The following is a 21,152-nucleotide window of genomic DNA, read 5'->3' on the forward strand; positions in this document are numbered from 1 at the left end:
TCAACAGAGCTTAAATAGGACAGACTAACAAGAGAAGGGACAGAGATTAAATAGGACAGACTAACAAGAGAATCAACAGAGTTTAAATAGGACAGACTAACAAGAGAAGTCAACTGTGAAGAGGTGGGACTGATAATCACAGGGTGGAGTTACTGAATGGAAGGAGGGACAGACAGACATGAAAAACACATGGGAAGTATAAACAGGGAAAGGCTGGGCGGGGCTAGAGGGACCAAACAGACAGATTGACAGGAGAGGGTGGAGCTCAGCATGACACCCTACACTCACACACACACACACACACACACGAACACACACACACACACATATGCACACACACACACACACATACACACACACACACACACATACGCACGCACACATACGCACGCACACATACGCACGCACGCACACGCACGCACGCACACACACGCACGCACGCACGCACACGCACGCACGCACGCACACACACGCACGCACACACACACACACACGCACGCACACACACATACGCACGCACACACACCAACACACACCTTGAATACTGACTCCAGTTTGTCTTTAGAAATCTTTACAGGTTTCTTTTGGGCACTGTGGACAAACAGAACAACAACTTTAATGCAAAATCTACATGTTATAGACATGAATTCATATATATGTTACATTCCTGACTACATTCATAAATACTTGTTATATTCAGGTACATGATGATGATAATGATGATGTGAAACATGTGGAATAACGCAACACACTTGAACATGTCACGGTTCACTGGGCTCCCAGACTGAGGGACACTGAACCCAAATGCTGTAGTGACAGTAGAACCAACACAGAGAACCTGCACCTGACTTTAACTCTGGTTAAAGCAGTGATCTTGGATTCTGTCTTCTGTATTTTTTATTATTCTGTTCCTTGTTTGTTTAAGGATAATTCAGTGGTACTGGCTTTAATATGGGATTAAGGAACCACAAATATTTACTCCCTCCACACATATGCAAGAACGTTAACAGTATAAAAGACACCTGCCCACAACCTCAAACAGTCACACTCCAAACTCCACTATGGTGAATACGAAAGAGCTGTCGGAGGACACCAGAAACCGAATTGTAGACCTGCACCAGGCTGGGAAGACTGAATCTGCAATAGGCAAGCAGCTTGGTGTGAAGAAATCTACTGTGGGAGCAATAATCAGAAAATGGAAGACCTACAAGACCACTACTAATCTCCCTCAATCTGGGGCTCCACGCAAGATCTCAGCCCGTGGGGTCAAAATGATCACAAGAACGGTGAGGAAAAATCCCAGAACCACAAGGGGGGATCTAGTGAATGACCTGCAGAAAGCTGGGACCAATGTTACAAAGGCTACCATCAGCAACACACTACGACGCCAGGGACTCAGATCTTGCAGTGCCAGATGTGTCCCCCTGCTTAAGCCAGTCCATATCCAGGCACGTCTGAAGTTTGCTAGAGAGCATTTGGATGTTCCAGAAGAGTATTGGGAGAATGTCATATGGTCAGATGAAACCAAAGTAGAACTATTTGGTAAAAACACAACTCATCGTGTTTGGAGGACAGTGAATGCTGAGTTGCATCCAAAGAACACCATACCAACTGTGAAGCATGGGGGTGGCAACATCATGCTTTGGGGCTGTTTCTCTGCAAAGGGACCAGGACGACTGGTCCGTGTACAGGAAAGAATGAATGGGGCCATGTATTGTGAGATTTTGGGTGCAAACCTCCTTCCATCAGCAAGGGCAATGAAGATGAAACGTGGCTGGGTCTTTCAGCATGACAATGATCCCAAGCACACTGCCAGGGCAACAAAGGAGTGGCTTCGTAAGAAACATTTCAAAGTCCTGGAGTGGCCTAGCCAGTGTCCCAATCTCAACCCCATCGAAAACCTTTGGAGGGAGTTAAAAGTCCGTGTTGCCCACCGACAGACCCAAAACATCACTGCTCTAGAGGAGATCTGCATGGAGGAATTGGCCAACATACCAGCAACAGTGTGTGCCAACCTTGTGAAGACTTACAGAAAACGTTTGACCTCTCTCATAGCCAACAGAGGATATACAACAAAGTATTGAGATTAACTTTTGTTATTGACCAAATACTTATTTTCCACCATTATTTGCAAATAAATTCTTTAAAAGTCAGACAAAATTATTTTCTCAATTTTTTTTTTCACATTTTGTGATAGTTGAGGTCTACCTATGATGTCAATTACCGGCCTCTCTCATCTTTTTAAGTGGGAGAACTTGCACAATTGGTGACTGACTAAATACTTATTTTCCCCACTGTATAAGCAAAAATTTTAATCTACCACATGTATTGAATAGAAAATTAGGTTCGATATTCCACATACTCGTAGGGTTTTTGAGGAATCTACTAATCCATCTTATGTTATAGTGACATCAAGTGTGGAAAAATCCACCATTAAAATCCACATTAAGTCCACCATATGCTATTCTGCTTTTTTTAAACATCCTTCTTTATTTTGTGAGGTTTGCTTTTCCAAATAAAACTGAACATAAATTTGTCTAATTGCATAAGAACTGATTTAGGTTCTTGTGCAATTTAGACTTTATCTCTGGTGATTGGCAATGTACTATGTCTCTAACTTATGCTGTTGTTTACTCTTTTGACACTAGAGGGGGATGATGACAGTTCATCATCTGTGATGATCATCATGATCTGTTATTCTCTTCCAGTGATGTTGGAGTCTGTCTTCTTTATTTTTTATTACTCTGTTCCTTATTTGTTTAAGGATAATTCAGTGGTACTGGCTTTAATGTGGGACTAAGGAACCACAAATATTTACTCCCTCCACACATACGCAAGAACTGAGGAGGGAGAGATAGTGAGAATGTGGAGAATGAAGACTTAAAATACTTTCAGTCTGATTAAAGAATCTCTGTGTGTAATGTGTCACTCACTGTGGGTCAGGGGTCACAGGGCCACTACTGAAGGCAGGAGGATCAATCATGGACTGGTTACTCTTCATAGATACACAGCTGGGTACTGGAGATGATTCACTCTTCATAGACACACAGCTGGATACTGGAGATGATTCACTCTTCATAGACACACAGCTGGGTAGTGGAGATGATTCACTCTTCATAGACACACAGCTGGGTAGTGGAGATGATTCACTCTTCATAGACACACAGCTGGGTACTGGAGAGGATTCACTCTTCATAAACACACGGCTGAATACTGAAAATACGCTCTTCAACCTGATGAAGATGAGGAAAGTGTTGAGTAATTACATCCTTCACTACATCTCATTTATCCTGAATATTCCCTCTTCCTGTTTCCTCAGATTAAGTGCTGATGTAAAGCTCCTCACTTTGGGTCAGAGGTTCCTCCTCCACTGCTGGAGTTATGAGGCTCCATCATGGAGTTGTTCCTCTTCACACACACACAGCTGGACACTGGAGATGCTGCTCTCTGCTCCCTGTCAACAGTTCATCATAAAGAGGAGGAGCAGGACACTGAAACACTGATTATAATGAACCTGATGTCACTGCAGGATGAATCTGTCCCGTATAAACATATGCAACGTTGATGCAAGATTGATGTAACGGTGTGTGACATTTGTTGCCATTACATTACAGTAAATATTTTAAATGATCAGTATTGTCCAGCACTACAGTTAAAACCAGTGCAAATGAAATCTGAAAATTTATATAGTCTAGTTCAGAATTAACCAAATACATTTGCGGATCTGTAATCAAAACAGAACGAAAGAGCATTTTAACAACGGTCCCTTGAGCCGCGCATGCGCGTATGTGAAACGTGAGGTTGTCGAAACATTCAGGCTAAATGTAGCATATCGACGAGACGTTTTACCGACGATGTACTTAGAAATGACCGTCCAGATTACCGTGAAAACAGAATAACGTTGTATTTCAGACCCAGACATTTATGTAGTTCAACCAGACACTTCCGTGATGAAACAGGGCGACCCGTAGTCCATCTACACCTGTACACTTTCGCTTTTATGTAACGAGAATAAAACTTTACACCAAACACGGTTTAAAAAGTAGCATACTCGGGAAAAGTAGTTAAGCCCAAGGTAAATGACTGTCCTTTAATCCGCACGCCAGTAAGTGATATTGAAGGATAATTAACTTACAACGAAACACTCCGTCTGCTCTTCTGTAGCGGCGGGGAGTGACGTACCCGCTTTGTGACGTACTCGCTTTGCTTTAGTTACTTTCGATATCGACTCGTCACAGGAAGTGATGTCGTTTAGGAACCAACTTCAGCCGCCGAATAAGGAGCTGCGAATAAGTAACCAAACGAATCTCAAACTGCGAATAAGTAACAACTTCAGCCTCGTCGCTAGCTCGGCTATTGCTAATTAGGACTCCCTCTTTTAGGCTGCCCATATATCTGCTGGTCCAAAACAACCACAGGAAACTCAGCCAATTACTTTTTGTGACCAATTAGACATGGCCACAGGTCCCTACCTGCTGCACTGTTATAAAAACAGCTCTTTACCGTAAAATAAATTGTGGTTGTATATTAACGGCCAGTTTTGACTGTATTATCCAGTTATTTTTTAAAACAGCAATTCAGAAGCAATGATATGAAGCTGGTGTGGCTAGATGGTGGCAATTCCTCGAGTTCAAGCTTTTGATTTTCATCCATCCCCATCTCTTACATTAGTACACGGCTTTACATTTTGTTTATCTGGTTATATAAAGTTCATATAAAACATTTGAAACCGACTAGATTACTTTTTTGTATAGAGGCTGCGTTTTTGTGGGTGCTTTCCTTCAAGCTGGCTTTCTCCCCCCCCTACACCCCCCCCCCCCCCCCCCCCCCCATACTGACTAGGGATGTGTTGAAAACTTACAAAAACAATAGGTTCACAACTTTGGTTAAACATGAAAAAAATAAACTGTAAGAAACCTTTTAAATGGTTCAAGAATTCTAAATATATTTTAAAATAAATAAGGAGATGAAATAAGAGAAACAGCAATACATATGCGGCTAGTTTGCAAGCGCAGACATCACGCAGAGCACAAAGCATGTAACGGCCAGAAATATGTGTAGGCTACTGTGTCTTTAAGGGAGCGAGTGGAGCGCGCGTATGGAATATTGTTTTTTTTAGCTTTCTGCCGTAGACCGAGTCAGACCACTGCTCTTTATTTTATTTCTGTAAGTAACGCATTAAATGAGCTTTGGACAACTCACCAGTTCATGTATGAACAGTGAAGTATTGCTGTAGCCCAGGTTTATTTTGGTCAACCAGCAAATAAGTGGAATACCACCAGCGCGAGTATTAAGGTTGAACTAACTCCGAAAGGCAAGCAATACAAGCATAGAATTTGCCTGAATAGATGTTTTTATGGATCGGTCACATTGTCCCCGATACCCGATCTAGAATTTTTTCAGATATTAATATCGGAATCGGTGCATCCCTAAATTGACACATGTGCACGTTTTACTTTCAAGCTCCGCGCCCCCCCTGCAATAGCTCCGCGCCCCACCTAGGGGGCGCGCCCCCCACTTTGGGAACCACTGTCCTAAGCCATTTGGAAGTTTGATTTTTTAAAAGGTTTTTTCCATTCATGTTTTTTCTTGAGTATTTATAAAATTTGCCAAAGGATATATGTGTGTGTATATCTAAATCTGTCATGTATGCCAATGGAATTTTGCTCCCTAATATCGGATGCATATATTTGTATGACTTTCAGAAACAGAAATCATTACTTTGAATCTCCAGTATGAGGCTACAGCCACCTCCCCAGGAAGGTGTCTTCACTGCCGTGCTCCACTCCATCCAGTGTAAGGATGAGTACTTCAACAGAGTCCAGTAGCAAAGAAAACTATGACCCACCCTCCCTCATAAGAAAGGCATGGACAGAAAACTTCCAGGTTCCATGGAATCTCATGCCTGTCGAGGTTCAGCCATCTCTGAAGGTAAGAGACCTTCACCTGCAGCAAGACGGCAGATGGTTAGAGTGCTGGCAGATGAAATGAGGAAGTATGACTTAAACCCTACACGCTCACAATGTCTCAGTGTTTCCCGAAGCATCATCCCATCAGTACCCCAAGAGTTTTGCAGATCAGTGTGAAAATGGTCAATTATTAGGTGGTGGCTATACTTCACTTTTAATTCAACTCAAAACCCGAACTGAAAACCTGAATCGTACCAGCAGCTTTAGGCAACACCGTACTTCAGACCTTGGTGGTAAAAGAGGCCCTACTGACATATATGGGTGTACCAGATTCCAGCCTGACCTCCCTCCAGAGGAGACTAATGACACAGTGGAGGTGAAACGACAAAAGTTGGAGGACATATATGGTCAGGAAGGTGTAAAAGGTGTTGAAAGATCAGAAGTAAAGCAGCTTATGGAAACCAATTTCTGCCTCCAGCTTCGCCATACAAATGCACTGCCAGCACCAGCTATTGCAGACGTAAGGGACAAATGGCCATACCTCTTCACCCAAAAAGGCCTCTATGCTCATTTTGAGCTTTTAACTGATATCAACGTGCTCCGTGCGCTTGAACTCAGTATGGAGGAGTGTGGAAAAAATATTGTGGAATTCTTTAAGAGCAAACCCACCAATGACAAAGTTCAAGCAGTTCTGTTTGAAGATGATGTTGAGTTGTCTGTCCGTGTCATCCAGCTTCTGATGGCTCACTTTGAAGAGAGCATCGAGGGACTAGTCCTTTTTGAAAATGTAAGGTTTTATATAAATGTATATGTATGTATGTATAAATGTGTTTGTATGATCATTGTTCTGCCTAAACGATTAAAAATAACATTCACATTTGTTGTAGTCGTTCGCCACTGCAGCTGACGTGTAGAGCATGTTCACCCTACCGGCAACTCCTCCTGCTGCTACTTGGTATGTTTATAAAGAATTCATATTACCCAACAAAAATTGTATTTTGTCAAAATGATCAAAATATCTTTGCTGCCAGTGGTTAACTCTTTATCTGTTTTGTTTCAGGTGAGAAAACATCTGGCCGTATTGAGCACTGGATGGTCAGTCTTGAGGGACACGTCATCTGTGAGTGCATACAGCCAACTTTCTTGACCGGTCTTGATGCTGTTTTCCACATTCTACAGCTTCAATCTTCAATATTAAGAAGAAGCCGCATGCACACTTGAATTCATTCAAAGGTCTTGTTTTCACACGTATTCCACAACTCTGATTGATAAAACTGGTAAGGTTTAACATAGTTAAGTACTAGAGGTGTGACGAGATCGAGATTTGTGATCCAGCAAGCAGCTAGAATGACATCGGAAAATACAGGTATTACTATTGAAGATAGTAATACGCCACTTTCAAATCGTTTGTTTGGCAGCATTTTGGGAACCCGGCGGAAATGATAAATGGCAAGAGAGTGACTGGATATGGCCCGTGTCTTATCAAACATTGAATGAAAATAATTCCGTACACGGCGACTAATACGAGCAGGATGCCGAGACATTTACAGCACCACCATAGCTCAGTACTCAAATCAGCATATCTCACTTGAACAGAGGTAGCAGGGACGGAAAGACACGCTTTGGCAAGTTGAGACAGCAAAGGAGCCGTTACTGGCTGTTTTGAAGTGGCACCATTTGCTGTACACTGAATTTTGTTTACTCTGTAATACGTTAGTCAAGAACTTATATCAAACGTCTGGTTAACATGTACAGCCGATCTCTCTCCGCCTTGCTTCACCTCATCACGTACTTACTCTACATATATTAATCAATCAACCCCAAGAAGTAACAGTGCCACCTAGTGGTGTTTCAATATGCAGACACAACATCCCCCCACAACGTAAAACAATTCTTCCTGTCATGAGGTCACTGGAATACCTTCAGGGTTATGCCTGTAACGTTGATCAACAAAACGTAGAATTAGACTGTAGAATCATTAATGAACTTAATGCAGGCCTGATAGTTTTCAGGCGCCACGCCGGAATTCCGGCGTACCGACGTGTCTTCGAGAAAAAAAGGTTCGCTAGTGCATGAGTTAAAGTTCTCCGTCACCACGACGAATTTCCGTCATTTGAATTTTTTGGGGGAAAATCCGTCAAATCATAATAATAAACCACACGCGCGCGTTATCTGTTTTGAGGCCGAAATATGATCCTGTCACTGGCGCTCATCAGCGCTGGATGGATGACGGCGGTGTCGTTTAATTGACTTGCGGCTGATTTTCGGACATTACGTAGAGAAGTTACCTCCGTCCAGCCTTAAGTCCAGTTTGTTTTGGTCATTAATGCTCCGATTCAATCGACATAAACATCATACAGGCGGTCCCAGGGTTACGAGTTTCCCGAGTTACGATTTTTCTCCCATTTACTGTATAAATCCTTGTTTGGACCTAAGTGGTTCTGCTTCGTAAACGGACCTTGGTGTTTGGTGTGCGCGGCCGAAGAATACACGGTTACGCGGCTCGGGACCGTGGAGGACGGCGTCAGGATAGGCCTTTAGGTATTTTATCTTTATTCTGATGAAGTTTAATTTTTATCAGAAATATAAGAAAGTAGTTTTTTTGAGCTGATACAGGTGGTCAGATGATCTGGTTCATCATGGCCGTCTGTAACTTACGGCGTAAGGTGTAATACATGAACAAAAGCACAAAATGTATGTCCGAATAAACCAACACAAAATATTTATTAAATATTTTATATATTAAAACTAACTATAATCATAATATTTGTAATTCTTTTAAACTTTATTTGCATAATTTCTTTGAGTTGTCTGGTATCCTATAATTTACTAATAGTAATGAATAAATAATTGATCATGCCTGTTTTTTAACATATTGTGTCTAATTGTGTTAACAGAATCTTTAGGTTACAGCATTTTCTCAGAATATTAATAGAATTTTTTTTATATTCCACCATAATGATTACCTGACTTATAATATATATTATAATATAGTATTCCATATATATACACACACACACACACACACACACACACACACACCACACACACACACCCAACCCCCCCCCCCCCCCCCCCCAACCCCCGCTCAGAAAAAGTTCAGGCTCAGGAATTTTTCCCACCATCACCCCTGTTAATGTGTAAGCACACAGAGATATTCAAACTTGCATAACAAGCTCCATTTTTAAGTAAACCTCACCAATGAATGAATTCACTTCAGCATTGTATATGAATGAAAGATGAATTAACTTGTAGCCTAACTTGAAAAAGGATATGGATCAGTCCATTTGTTTTTATTGATTCATCAGGCCTCATAGTCTTTCAGCCATTCGGGAGGTCTCCGCTTATGGAGCTATTATAGTGTCACCAGAACCTGAACCTGAAATCATTATTACTTGAAAAAACAGTCTGTAAAATCCTAGCAGGTATGCAAAAATTCGAGTTAAAATTCAGGTTCAGGTCGAAATTCAGGTTCGGGTCGCAATTCAGGTTCGGGTCGCAATTCAGGTTCGGGTCGCAATTCAGGTTCGGGTCGCAATTCAGGTTCGGGTCGAAATTCAGGTTCGGGTCGTAATTCAGGTTCAGGTCGAAATTCAGGTTCGGGTTGAAATTCAGGTTCAGGTTGAAATGCGGTTCATCCGGGATACGTAGGATGAGCAAACAAACTCAGAGCTAATCGAACTGCATCTGGCCAATCACAAAACATATCAGAGGTCATTAAGAGGCGAGTCTTTCTGCTAAATTTCCTGTAAGAGTGCGGTCCCTGTTTGGCGTGTAAGTAGCATGCAAGCAGCACGAAAGTGACCACTGTGCCACCCAGAAATGGCACCTTGTGGCAGCTGCCACATAATCGTGGCACTTAGTGTGACCAGTGCTGCGTGACTGTGGTCTCCGTTGTCCAGAAACGCCGCCTGCCTCTGCTGACAGACATCTAAAGACTCTTGGGTGACTCTGCGTATCGGCCACTCGCTTAAAATCATCCCGACGAGCTCCGAATCGCCATTTGTTGAAATGAAGATGGTTCATAACTTTTGTTTAAAAATTATGTTGAGTGAAATACTAGCCGACATCCAGCTAGACAGCTCTATATTACTAGTTCAGAATACTGTTTAGCGATAACGTCGAATTAAGATTATAGGAGGGTACGTGAATCTACAGTGGTAGACCGTTAACGACAGCACTAAATTTAAAGGGTTTATTATTATAGATGTATGGTTATCAGTGAATGTTCCTACACGCCATCAGCGTCATTTAAACCTCTGCGAGCGAATGGCATCGCATTTAGTATTTGTGCAATTTGTAGTATATTTCGCTTTGTATTGGTTTATATTGTTAGTCTAGATTACGTCTGTTACGACCCCACGATGTCATGGGTCTAGGTTTGGGGTGTGGGGTAGTAGCATGTGCGTAGTGGACAAGATGAAATTAAAGAAGAACGCGAAAACCAGACGGATACGTAAGAAAACGCTTTACTGCAGAGTGGTAATGGGTAGAAGAGCCTTTTCTACGCAGCAAAACACTGAACAGACACGTACGTACAAAAATACACGATTGACCATAAACCAACCAAGGAAAGGAGCAGTAGACGGCACCAAAGAAAAGAAACAAACAAAATATACTACACTAAGTTAACAAAGCAAGACTCACACCTTACTAACATAAATAAAGAAAATATATCTACGACGATAATCTCAAACAAATATACATACACGGTGCCCGCCTCTATACTGGTGTTTCTTATAAAATATCCCTGCATGGGTGTCTATATAATTGTGCACATGCTACTACGTTCTTACTCCATGGTGGCGATTTTCACAACGCTATTCATGACAATTCATGACAAAAGCTATCGCACAAACCCTCACCTCTCACATGAGAATCATGAGCTACAGTTTCTCAAAAGTCACACACAACCGTAAAGGCAATAAATGCTCGCGTCGCCTCCCGGCAACTTCCAGCAACTCCGTCATGCAGATTATGAATCCGAATATCCTCCCCCTCATCCAAATCACGATCTTCGATTGGCCGACATAATCCACCCGTACCGAGGCAATCCACCTGTTAAACCAAAATTAACCGAAAGAGAAAACAACCTCCCCAAAATCCACAGTTCACGTAACACCGCAGCATCAGCCATCAACCACCGAGCGGCTACTGCCACTCATTGTCTACCACTAATCTAAATTCGACATTATCGTTAAAGAGTATGTGTTCTGTATGAGAGTATGTGGTGTGTGCATGGGCAGTGGCGTGCACAGACATTTTGGGGGGCAAGTGCTGGGGGGAAGGGGGGGGCACTTTTTAGCGCACGTGGAACAATTCATTATAAAAAAATTACAAGCGCATGTTGAATGAAATTTGACTTTTATTAGTAACATTCTCTAAACGTGAGTTTTCAATGGAAAAAGTCACACCGCCAACTGATAAAATCCATATCCAATATTATAGTCATTGTCCTTCAGTTAACTTCTGTTTACCCTCCACTGTCTGCAGGCATTGTTGCATATATTTTGCAATTAGTAAATCAATATAGGCTTACAATTAAGACAGTAAAAAGACCAAAAAGTACGAGAATGAGTTATAGGCTACTGACTGTTGTCATTACACGAATGCAGATGGACATTTTTCACAGGTAATGGGGAACTTCCCGTTTCTTCTTTCACAAACGAATGTGTTAATTTATGTTGCCTAACAAAACGTATACAACAGAAAACGTTCAGCTTAACACATAGATTTGCAAACTCTACCTTAATTATTTGTATGTGGTCGTCCTCACGTTATCTATCACTGATTTGGGCTAGTGCGACTAGTTTATCAGGTGACCATCGGCTAAAAATGCTTAGTAGTTTGGTGCTGTATGAGACATTTTACTGCACAACAAAATGATTTCACGTTGGGGTTAGAGGACAAACGGTACGATTTGACTTGATGTGTATGTGACCTGGCTGGTGGGGACGGGAGAAGAAGTCTATCTGTGAGCGTGTGTGCTGTGCTGAAGACGCTTCCTTCCACTCGCTGAACTGAACTGCTGCTGCAGCGCATCTGGTGTTAAAGGAAGAGAGAGGTCGGGTGTGTGCGAGGTGGTGGCGCATTTCAGGGCATTGTTTTTAATCGCTCAGGTTTTCAAAAGATCATTTCAAACCGACCTCAGTAAAATGATAATAATAAAAAACGAAGTTTCAAAAGGGCACTTTCGTTGATAAAGGGCAGAGTTGGGGTCTAATTGTGCACGCCACTGTGCATGGGTAAGTTTGAGTGTTTTCGTGTTTATCTGTACTCGTTCTCTGGTATGTTCGCTTTAGTCATCCGTGTAGCGGACCACTTGGATTAATCACACAAACAATGCTCGGAGCTTCGACTGGTGTATCTTTATTCTCTCCTCCTTTCGCCACCGACATTTGACACCGTGAAAACTACAAAATGTGGCAAAAAATAAAAAATAAACACAAATGCCCTAGCACCATACCTCATAGATAATGTGTAGAACAGGGTCCAAACTTTAAATGCGTCACTCCTAGCAAACTTGCACATGAACTCAACTTTATGTTATGAGCCGCAGCTCTTACTGAAAACAAAACAACAATCACATCTCCCTTCGTTTCAAATGAAATAAATCACTCTTTTGGATTAATACAATTTTTCTTCCTACCTCCTTCTGCTTCCAAGGGCGCTAAGTTTGAACTTTGTTTTACATTTGACATACAACAACACAAAAAAAACGAAGCCAACTACAGTAAAATATCTTCCACAAGTGTCAACAAGGAATATAACAAGTAATTCGTTTGTTCTTGTGTTTTTTCAAACTCTGGAGCAACGTACATCGAACGCGCACAGAAGAACTCGCGCTGAAGAGCTCGCGCTGAAAGTCTCGTGCCGAAAGTTTAGTTCAGCGATAACAGGAGGTAGCAGAATAATCAAATATTCAATAATAAACAAATAAATAAATATAAGGCTGTCATTTACAATCCGTGTTGTGTCGCTGTAGTGGTTTGTGGTGTCGTCTAGTTTAGTCATGCTTCATCATGATCGTGCTGTCCGTGTGTCTTCTATTATATTAACGTAGTTAATTTAATGTTAAATGTGAAACCCCTTATATAAAATGCTCTTCTCATCAAGTGTCCTCCCACTGATAACACTTCACCCCCACGTCACAACATAAAACAGATTTATTACAGATTGTTCATCAGTGAACGTTCATCACGCCATCAGCGTCATTTAAACCACTGCGAGCGAGTGGCATCGCATTTGTAGGATTCGTGGAAATGAAGATGGTTTATATTTTTTGTTTGTTAATTTATGTTGGGTGAACGATTCGGAGCTGACCGACAGCTCCAAACTACGAGTTCAGGATGCTGTTTAACGATTATTTCGGGAGCCGCTCGGCTGACAATCTAGACTAACAATATAAACCAATACAAAGCAAAATATACTACAAATTGCACAAATACTAAATGCGATGCCATTCGCTCGCAGAGGTTTAAATGACGCTGATGGCGTGTAGGAACATTCACTGATAACCATACATCTATAATAATAAACCCTTTAAATTTAGTGCTGTCGTTAACGGTCTACCACTGTAGATTCACGTACCCTCCTATAATCTTAATTCGACGTTATCGCTAAACAGTATTCTGAACTAGTAATATAGAGCTGTCTAGCTGGATGTCGGCTAGTATTTCACTCAACATAATTTTTAAACAAAAGTTATGAACCATCTTCATTTCAACAAATGGCGATTCGGAGCTCGTCGGGATGATTTTAAGCGAGTGGCCGATACGCAGAGTCACCCAAGAGTCTTTAGATGTCTGTCAGCAGAGGCAGGCGGCGTTTCTGGACAACGGAGACCACAGTCACGCAGCACTGGTCACACTAAGTGCCACGATTATGTGGCAGCTGCCACAAGGTGCCATTTCTGGGTGGCACAGTGGTCACTTTCGTGCTGCTTACATGCTACTTACACGCCAAACAGGGACCGCACTCTTACAGGAAATTTAGCAGAAAGACGCGCCTCTTAATGACCTCTGATATGTTTTGTGATTGGCCAGATGCAGTTCGATTAGCTCTGAGTTTGTTTGCTCATCCTACGTATCCTGGATGAACCGCATTTCAACCCGAACCTGAATTTCAACCCGAACCTGAATTTCAACCCGAACCTGAATTTCGACCTGAACCTGAATTACAACCCGAACCTGAATTTTGACCCGAACCTGAATTGCGACCCGAACCTGAATTTCGACCTGAACCTGAATTTTAACTCGAATTTTTGCATACCTGCGAGGATTTTACAGACTGTTTTTTCAAGTAATAATGATTTCAGGTTCAGGTTCTGGTGACACTATAATAGCTCCATATCCGCTCTCTGGCAAGATGCACTCGGTCAGCAGGCTGGTTCCTCTCAGGTGCACGTGCTTCAGCTGCTGCAGTCGTAGGTTGTTCTGAAGACATTGTCACAGTGTCCTTGTTATCGGTGTGCTGATCTGGTGGCTTCACAGCTGCATCAGACACTCGTGTAAGCTGAGAAGAATGCCAGTTCTTTCTGTCGGCCAGTTCGAACGTGCATGGCCCCACTCGTTTTTGGATTTGAACTGGTTGAGTGAATTTGGGATGACCTTTGGGAACATGAGTCTGTTTTCTCACCCGAACTTTGTCTCCTACTTTGAAGGCCGGTGTGCGCGCCCCCATCTTTTCATCACAGTATGTCTTCACCTGTGACTGGTGGTTTGACACCCGGTGGTGCACTTCCCCATCCTGGTCAGAGCAGGGCGGCAGTGGCATGACGGCAAGCTTGGTACGCATCTTACCACGAAACATCAGTTCAAAAGGTGACACACCTGACATGGCATGTGGTGTTGCACGGTAAGTGTGCAGAAAGTCTGCCACTGTCGCTTTACATGGTGCATTTTGGACAATTGCAGCTTACACCACACTTTTCAGCACTGGATTAAATCTTTCCACAGCACCATTGGATGCAGGGTGGTACACACGCACTCTGGTGTGTTTGATGTTGCGTTCAGCAAGGAATGTAGACAGTGCAGTGGAGATCAGTTGTGGACCGTTGTCTGTCACTACATACTCAGGGTTGCCATAGCGACTAAAGGTTGTATTGAGAAAGCTAATCACAGTCTCTGTAGTGATAGAGGGTGTGAATGCAACTTCTGTCCATTTTGTGTAATAGTCAGTTAAGGTGATGTCATATCTGCAGTCCCATGTGGCTGTTTCGAATGGTCCCACGATGTCAAGGCCTAACTTGACCCACGGAGCGGAAGGTAGAGATACAGGCTGTAGTGGTGCGGTGAAGGTCTTTGCTGTACGATCCAGGCTCTGGCAGAGTGTGCATGCAGACATGTAGGATTGGGTCAGTGCATCCATTCCAGGGAACCAATACAACTCACGCAGCCGTTGTTTTGTTCACACTCTGCCCTGGTGGTTCTCATGTGCAGCACAACTAGTGTTTTCCACAGGGAACGAGGCACCAGGAAGCGAGAGCCACGGAGCACTAGGTACCATGTACGCTCAGTTCATAGTGCATTTTGAAGCAGGGCTGAAGGTCAGAGCTCAGGGCTTTTTGCCACGCAGCCTTTTTGAATTTGTAAGCGTAAGGCTGAGAGCTCTGTGCATGACACGGAAGCAGACTGGAACTCAGCAGGTGTGACGGTTGCTCTGGCTGTGGAGAGTAGGGCAACAACCTCAGGCTCTGTCTCAGGTTCATCAGCATCAGGTGTAGACAAGGGTAAGAACCACAGACAGTCTGTAGTTTGGTTCTGTGCACCAGCACGGTAGACAACGTCGTAATTGAAGCAGAGCAGTCGTGCTGACCACCTGGTGATGCTCATTCCAGCCCTGTCAGTGTCTTTGGTACAGAGGAGTGTAGTGAGGGCCTGATGGTGGGTGCGTAGGGTGAACTATGACCCCACAGGTACGTTCTCCATTTCTCCACCCAAACACACGCTAAGGCTTCTTTCTCCACAGTCACATACTTCCTTTCAGCCTGTGTAAGTGTCCTAGACGCAAAAGCAACAGTACGCTCACTGTCATCAGGGTGAATCTGTGTAAACACAGCGCCTGTGCCGTAGACAGAGGCATCTGTAGAAATGACACAGGGCAGCACAGGGTCGTACAGGGCAAGTGCAGAGCTGTGCACCAGCAGTTGTTTCACCTCATTGAAGCATTTGTCAGCCTCGTCAGTCCAGCTGTACTCTGTGTCAGTGCACAAGCACGCAGTGTCTCCACCACGGTAGCGTAGTTGGGTATGAATTTGTTGTACCATGAAAGCATCCCAAGGAATGAACGTAAGGTAGCTGCATCATTTGGTGGAGGTGCTTGTTTGATGGCTTGGACGTGTTCTTTGTCCGGCTCAATGCCCTTTGCAGTCACTAAGTGTCCCAAGAAGCGCAGGCTGGTCTGTCTGAACTGGCACTTTGTCTCGTTCAGGCGCAGGTCTACCTTCCTCAGACGCTGCAACACTGTATCCAGTGCAGCATCACGCTCAGCTTGTGTGCGCCCATGACATATGACATCATCTAGGTAGCTCTGAACGTTGGACACTCCCGCCAGCACAGTAGACATCATCTTTTGAAATGCAGCAGGAGCAGAAGCCGCCCGTAGGGCACACGGCAGTACCTGAATAAGCCTTCGTGGGTTATGAAGGCGGTGAAAACCCTGCTGTCTGGGTGTAGTGGTAACTGGTGATAGGCACTTTCCAGGTCGATTGTTGAGAAGTGTGTCGAGCCAGCGAGTGTTGTGAGTAATTCCTCCATGTGCGGTAGAGGATGACTGTCCACCACTATGGCTTTGTTGGGCTCTCGTAGATCAGCACACATCCTGATGCCACCCGTCTTCTTTTGTGTCACTACAATGTTTGACACCCAGGGTGACGCGTCAACTCACTCGATCACCCCTGCGGAGAGCAATCGTTTCAGTTCATCAGACACTGCAGATCGTACGGCGAGGGGTAGACGGTGCAGCTTCTGATGAACAACTACATAACTGCTGCTTACATTTTCTTAGTCCTGCTTTGAGTCTGATCTTCCCTGCATGATCCACCCTAAAACATTCTGAAGGCTCTGTCCTGAGAGAAATATAGGAATAGAGGATGAAAACTCTATTACTCTCACACACAACTCTCAACTTCCCTCCCTCTGTCTGTCTCTCTCACACATGCACCAAGGTAACAGAACTGTCTGTCTCACACACATGAATCTAGATAACAGGACTGTCTCTCACACTCACACGTGTCTAGATAACATGACTGTCTCTCTCACACACACACACACACATGCATATAGATAACAGGAATGTCTCTTTTGGACACACACACACACACACACACCTAGATATCAGGGCTGTCTCTCACACACACACATGCACCTAGATAACAGGACAGTCTGTCTCTCGCACACACATGCATTTAGATAACAGGCCTGTCTCTCAAACACACAGATGCACCCAGATAACAGGACTGTCTGTCAGCCTTTATCTCTCTCTCTCTCTCTCTCTCTCTCTCACACACACACACCTAAATAACAGGACTCTGTCTCTCTTTCGCTCCCTCTCCCAATAAGCTTTGCTACACTCACATCAGATCAGCTGTTATTTACGATCTCTGTCGTCCAACATGTCTGATGTCTTTCTCTTCCTTGTAACTGTGGTTAAGTTGGTTTCATGTTCACATATTCAGAATTAGACACGTTATTTAAATGTACCGGTGCTACTGTCACCATCTACAAATTATCTTAACATGGACTGTGGTCGTAAAGGCCCCAGAGCACTGCGCACTCTGTTTTTCTGCAATAATTTAAATAGTTTTTAAATTATCCTTCATAAGAGCATAAAACAAGTTATAGTACATTAAGTGCACCCTAATCAACAACCTTGTTTTGTGGACTTATGATGGACCGTTTAAAAGCTATTGAAATATTTGACAACTGACCACCACAAATTGGTGCAAGGTATAAATACCCATCTTTTAGTTGTAGGTTGTTATTTAGGATGCACTTAATGTAATACAATTTCTTTGGTGGTCTTAGATGGACCGTTTAAAAGTTATTGAAATTATTGCAAAAAAAAGCAGAGCGCGCAGACCTCTGGGGCATTTATGACCTCCACTTGCGTCTGTGTTAAGGTCATTTGTAGACGGTGCCTTAGACGTTGCAGTGGTGACAGCAGTATATTTAAAAGAATAGGTTTTTAAAATACATCTATTCCTGACGTAAACAAAGTTGTAGATGTTTGTTTTGGTTGCTAGAAATAAGAATTTGCATATTTTGGCACTTTTAACTTGAAGAAAGAATTTCGAATATGCGAACGGGAAACGAACTTTACCAAGTTTCCTAGTAGAGTGACTTTTGATCCCATTAAAATTCATTTTAAACTATGTACAGTTATAAAGGAGTGTGTCCTCTTATGGTCCCACAGAGATGTAGACTGCTAATTTAATATTTATGGTCGCGATTGAGAATCACTGTAGTTCATAAGCACACAAGGTGTTCACGAGGTGAACATGAGGTGATTAAAGCATATGATTGGATGAACATGACATGAATCACACATGATTTGACAAATGTATATTGGCCTCTCCCCTCATGCCCCATCCTCACACTCAGTACATGGTTCAGAAGAGATTGAGGTTATGAAAGCCAGAGCAGTTCAGGAGATGGAATCTTATCTGTCAGAGCAGAGTGGCACCTCTGACTTTGAAACACCTCAGCAAGCTTCAGCATCAGCAGAAGACACAGCAAGTGATGCAAAGAGACTAAAGAAGACTCTTGGAAGCTTTTTCAAGAGGGCAGTCCCTGACAAGGGAGTACACACAATGTACTACTGTACACACAGCTACTTACAGTGTACAGTAACAACTTTCCTCGGGTTAGTCGTTTAGCAAGAAAATACCAGCTACCAGTGCAGCCTCTGAAAGGCTTTTTAGCACAGGAGGCAATATTGTAACATGCCAGCGGTCAGCACTGAAGGCTGCTGCAGTGAACATGCTGGTCTTTTAACAAAGAACTGAATTATTTCAGAAATTAGGGTGAACATTTGCATATGTTTGTGGAAGAACGCTGGAGTGAGCAGGTAATTCTTCATCTTCCACCTTTCTCTGGTCCTTGGTCTTCAGTGGTGTCTGTATCAGTTACTGGGACACAATGTCCTGCTCTTCTTTTATCTGTTGTTCTGTCTTGGTCAGTGTGTCCACTGTAAAGAAGACATGAGTATATAACGAGGATCCAGCAGTGTCACTAGCACCAAACATTTTCTCTCCTCCATCCCTGCAAACCTTTTCTGCAGCAGGTTTCCCTGAGTGTTTCCATCCTCCTCGTGTTATGACCCTCTGCCTGAAGCTCCATCTTCAGCACAGCAATGCTTGGGATGACACTGGAGATGGAGCCTCTGAACTGTTGATCTCAAGAGGAACTTCCTCAACAGGTTCCAGCAAGTCAATCAAACTGGAAATTATGTCCTATTGATCAGCAGTTGGTGTAGCAAATGTTCCCTAATCTCCAGTGTAGATGTTCAGTGTTTCTGCTCCAGCATCTCTACATCATCGCTGGTCTGACCAATCAGACGCTATACTGCAGGACTGTTTCGAGCATGTGGATTGGGAAATGTTCTGTGATTGGTCGAGCAGCGTTGACGAGTACGCAGACACAGTCTCCGCCTTTATACGCAAGTGTGTGGATGACGTAGTGCCCTGCAGACAAGTCCACAAATTCCCCAATCAGAAGCCCTGGCTGAACTGTGAGGTCCGCTCCGCCCTTAGCACACGCAGCGCTGCTTTCAGATCTGGAAATACGCAAGAGTACAAGAAAACCAACTACGCTCTGCGTAAATCCATCAGATCAGCTAAACGGGTGTACAGGGAGAAAGTGGAAGCACAGTTTAACACCAACAATACACGGAGTTTATGGCGGGGACTAAACACAATCACGGACTATAAATCTGCCTCTCACACTCTGCCCAATAACAGCAGTGATCTACCGGACGAGCTAAACCACTTCTACGCTCGTTTTGATAGTAACCTCGCTGCCCCGCTGCCCCTACAACACCTCACTGTCTCTCTCTATCGTGCCAGCTAGCTTCAAACTAGCCACCATTGTGCCAGTCCCAAAGTCATCCAGCATTACCTGTCTGAATGACTGGCGACTTGTTGCCCTGACCTCCATCGTGAGCAAATGCTTTGAGACGCTGGTCAAAGACATCATCTGTTCCTCACTGCCTGCCACCCTGGACCCTCTGTAATGTGCGTATAGGAGAAATAGATCCACTGATGATGCAATCGCGCTGACGCTGCACACTGTCCTCTCCCACCTGGACAAGAAGGACACGTATGTGAGAATGCTGTTTGTAGACTACAGTTCAGCATTCAACACCATCGTTCCTTCGAAGCTCGACAGCAAACTCCGGGATCTGGGTCTGAACAGCACACTGTGCAGCTGGATCCTGAACTTCCTGACGGACCGACGGCAGGTGGTAAGGATGGGCAGCATCACATCCTCCTCTCTGACCCTCAACATCGGAGTCCCCCAGGGTTGTGTGCTCAGCCCGCTCCTGTACTCTCTGTACACCCACCACTGCACTGCTACACACAGTTCCAACGCCATCATAAAGTTTGCTGACGACACAACGGTTGTGGGCCTGATCTCCAATAATGATGAATCGGCCTACAGGGAGGAGGTAAAAATCCTGGAAGACTGGTGCGGGGAGAATAACCTCTCTCTAAACGTCAGTAAGACCAAGGAGCTCATCGTGGACTACAGGAGGCGGGAGAGAGTACACCCAGAGATCCACATCAATGGGACTGCGGTAGAGAGGGTCAGCAGCTTTAAGTTTCTGGGTGTTAACATCAGCGAGGACCTGACATGGGCAGTGCACACCACACAGGTACTGAAGAAGGCCCACCAGCACCTCTACTTCCTCAGAAGGCAGAGGAGGTTTGGTCTGAAGCCCAGCATCCTCAAGACCTTCTACACCTGCACTGTGGAAAGCATCCTGACTGGCAGCATTACCACCTGGTACGGGAACTGCACTGATCTTGAGAGGAAATCTCTGCAGAGAGTAGTACAAACAGCACAGTCCATCACCGGGGTTCAGCTCCCTAACCTGCTGGACTTATACACCAGCCGCTGCCTGAGGAAGTCCAGAATGATCATGAAGGACCCCTCCCATCCTAGCAGGACTCCTCCCATCCTAGCAGGACTCCTCCCATCCTAGCAGGACTCCTCCAATCCTAGCAGGACCCCTCACATCCTA

General features: G+C 43.9%; 1 protein-coding gene across 4 annotated transcripts in view; it reads right to left on the bottom strand.

Moving 5' to 3' along the window:
• The window catches only part of LOC143502715 (NACHT, LRR and PYD domains-containing protein 3-like), a 54,303-nt gene that overhangs the window by 12,000 nt on the left and 21,151 nt on the right, over positions 1 to 21,152 (bottom strand). For 2 of the 4 annotated variants that reach the window (XM_076995387.1, XM_076995383.1), the window contains exons 1-4: positions 4,136 to 4,245; positions 3,347 to 3,454; positions 2,934 to 3,233; positions 537 to 591 (exon numbers count right to left, since the gene is read on the bottom strand). The exons of 1 other annotated variant lie outside the window; for it this stretch is intronic. In XM_076995387.1, coding sequence (XP_076851502.1) covers positions 537 to 591; positions 2,934 to 3,233; positions 3,347 to 3,396 — 405 coding nt within the window. In that variant the 5' untranslated portion in view covers positions 3,397 to 3,454; positions 4,136 to 4,245. Of the gene's footprint in view, positions 1 to 536; positions 592 to 2,933; positions 3,234 to 3,346; positions 3,455 to 3,883; positions 4,246 to 21,152 lie in introns of those variants that run through there. One more of the 4 variants, XM_076995384.1, reaches the window with a different exon arrangement.

The sequence above is a fragment of the Brachyhypopomus gauderio genome, unplaced genomic scaffold, assembly GCF_052324685.1.
Source record: "Brachyhypopomus gauderio isolate BG-103 unplaced genomic scaffold, BGAUD_0.2 sc203, whole genome shotgun sequence".
Classification (NCBI taxonomy): Eukaryota; Metazoa; Chordata; class Actinopteri; order Gymnotiformes; family Hypopomidae; genus Brachyhypopomus; species Brachyhypopomus gauderio.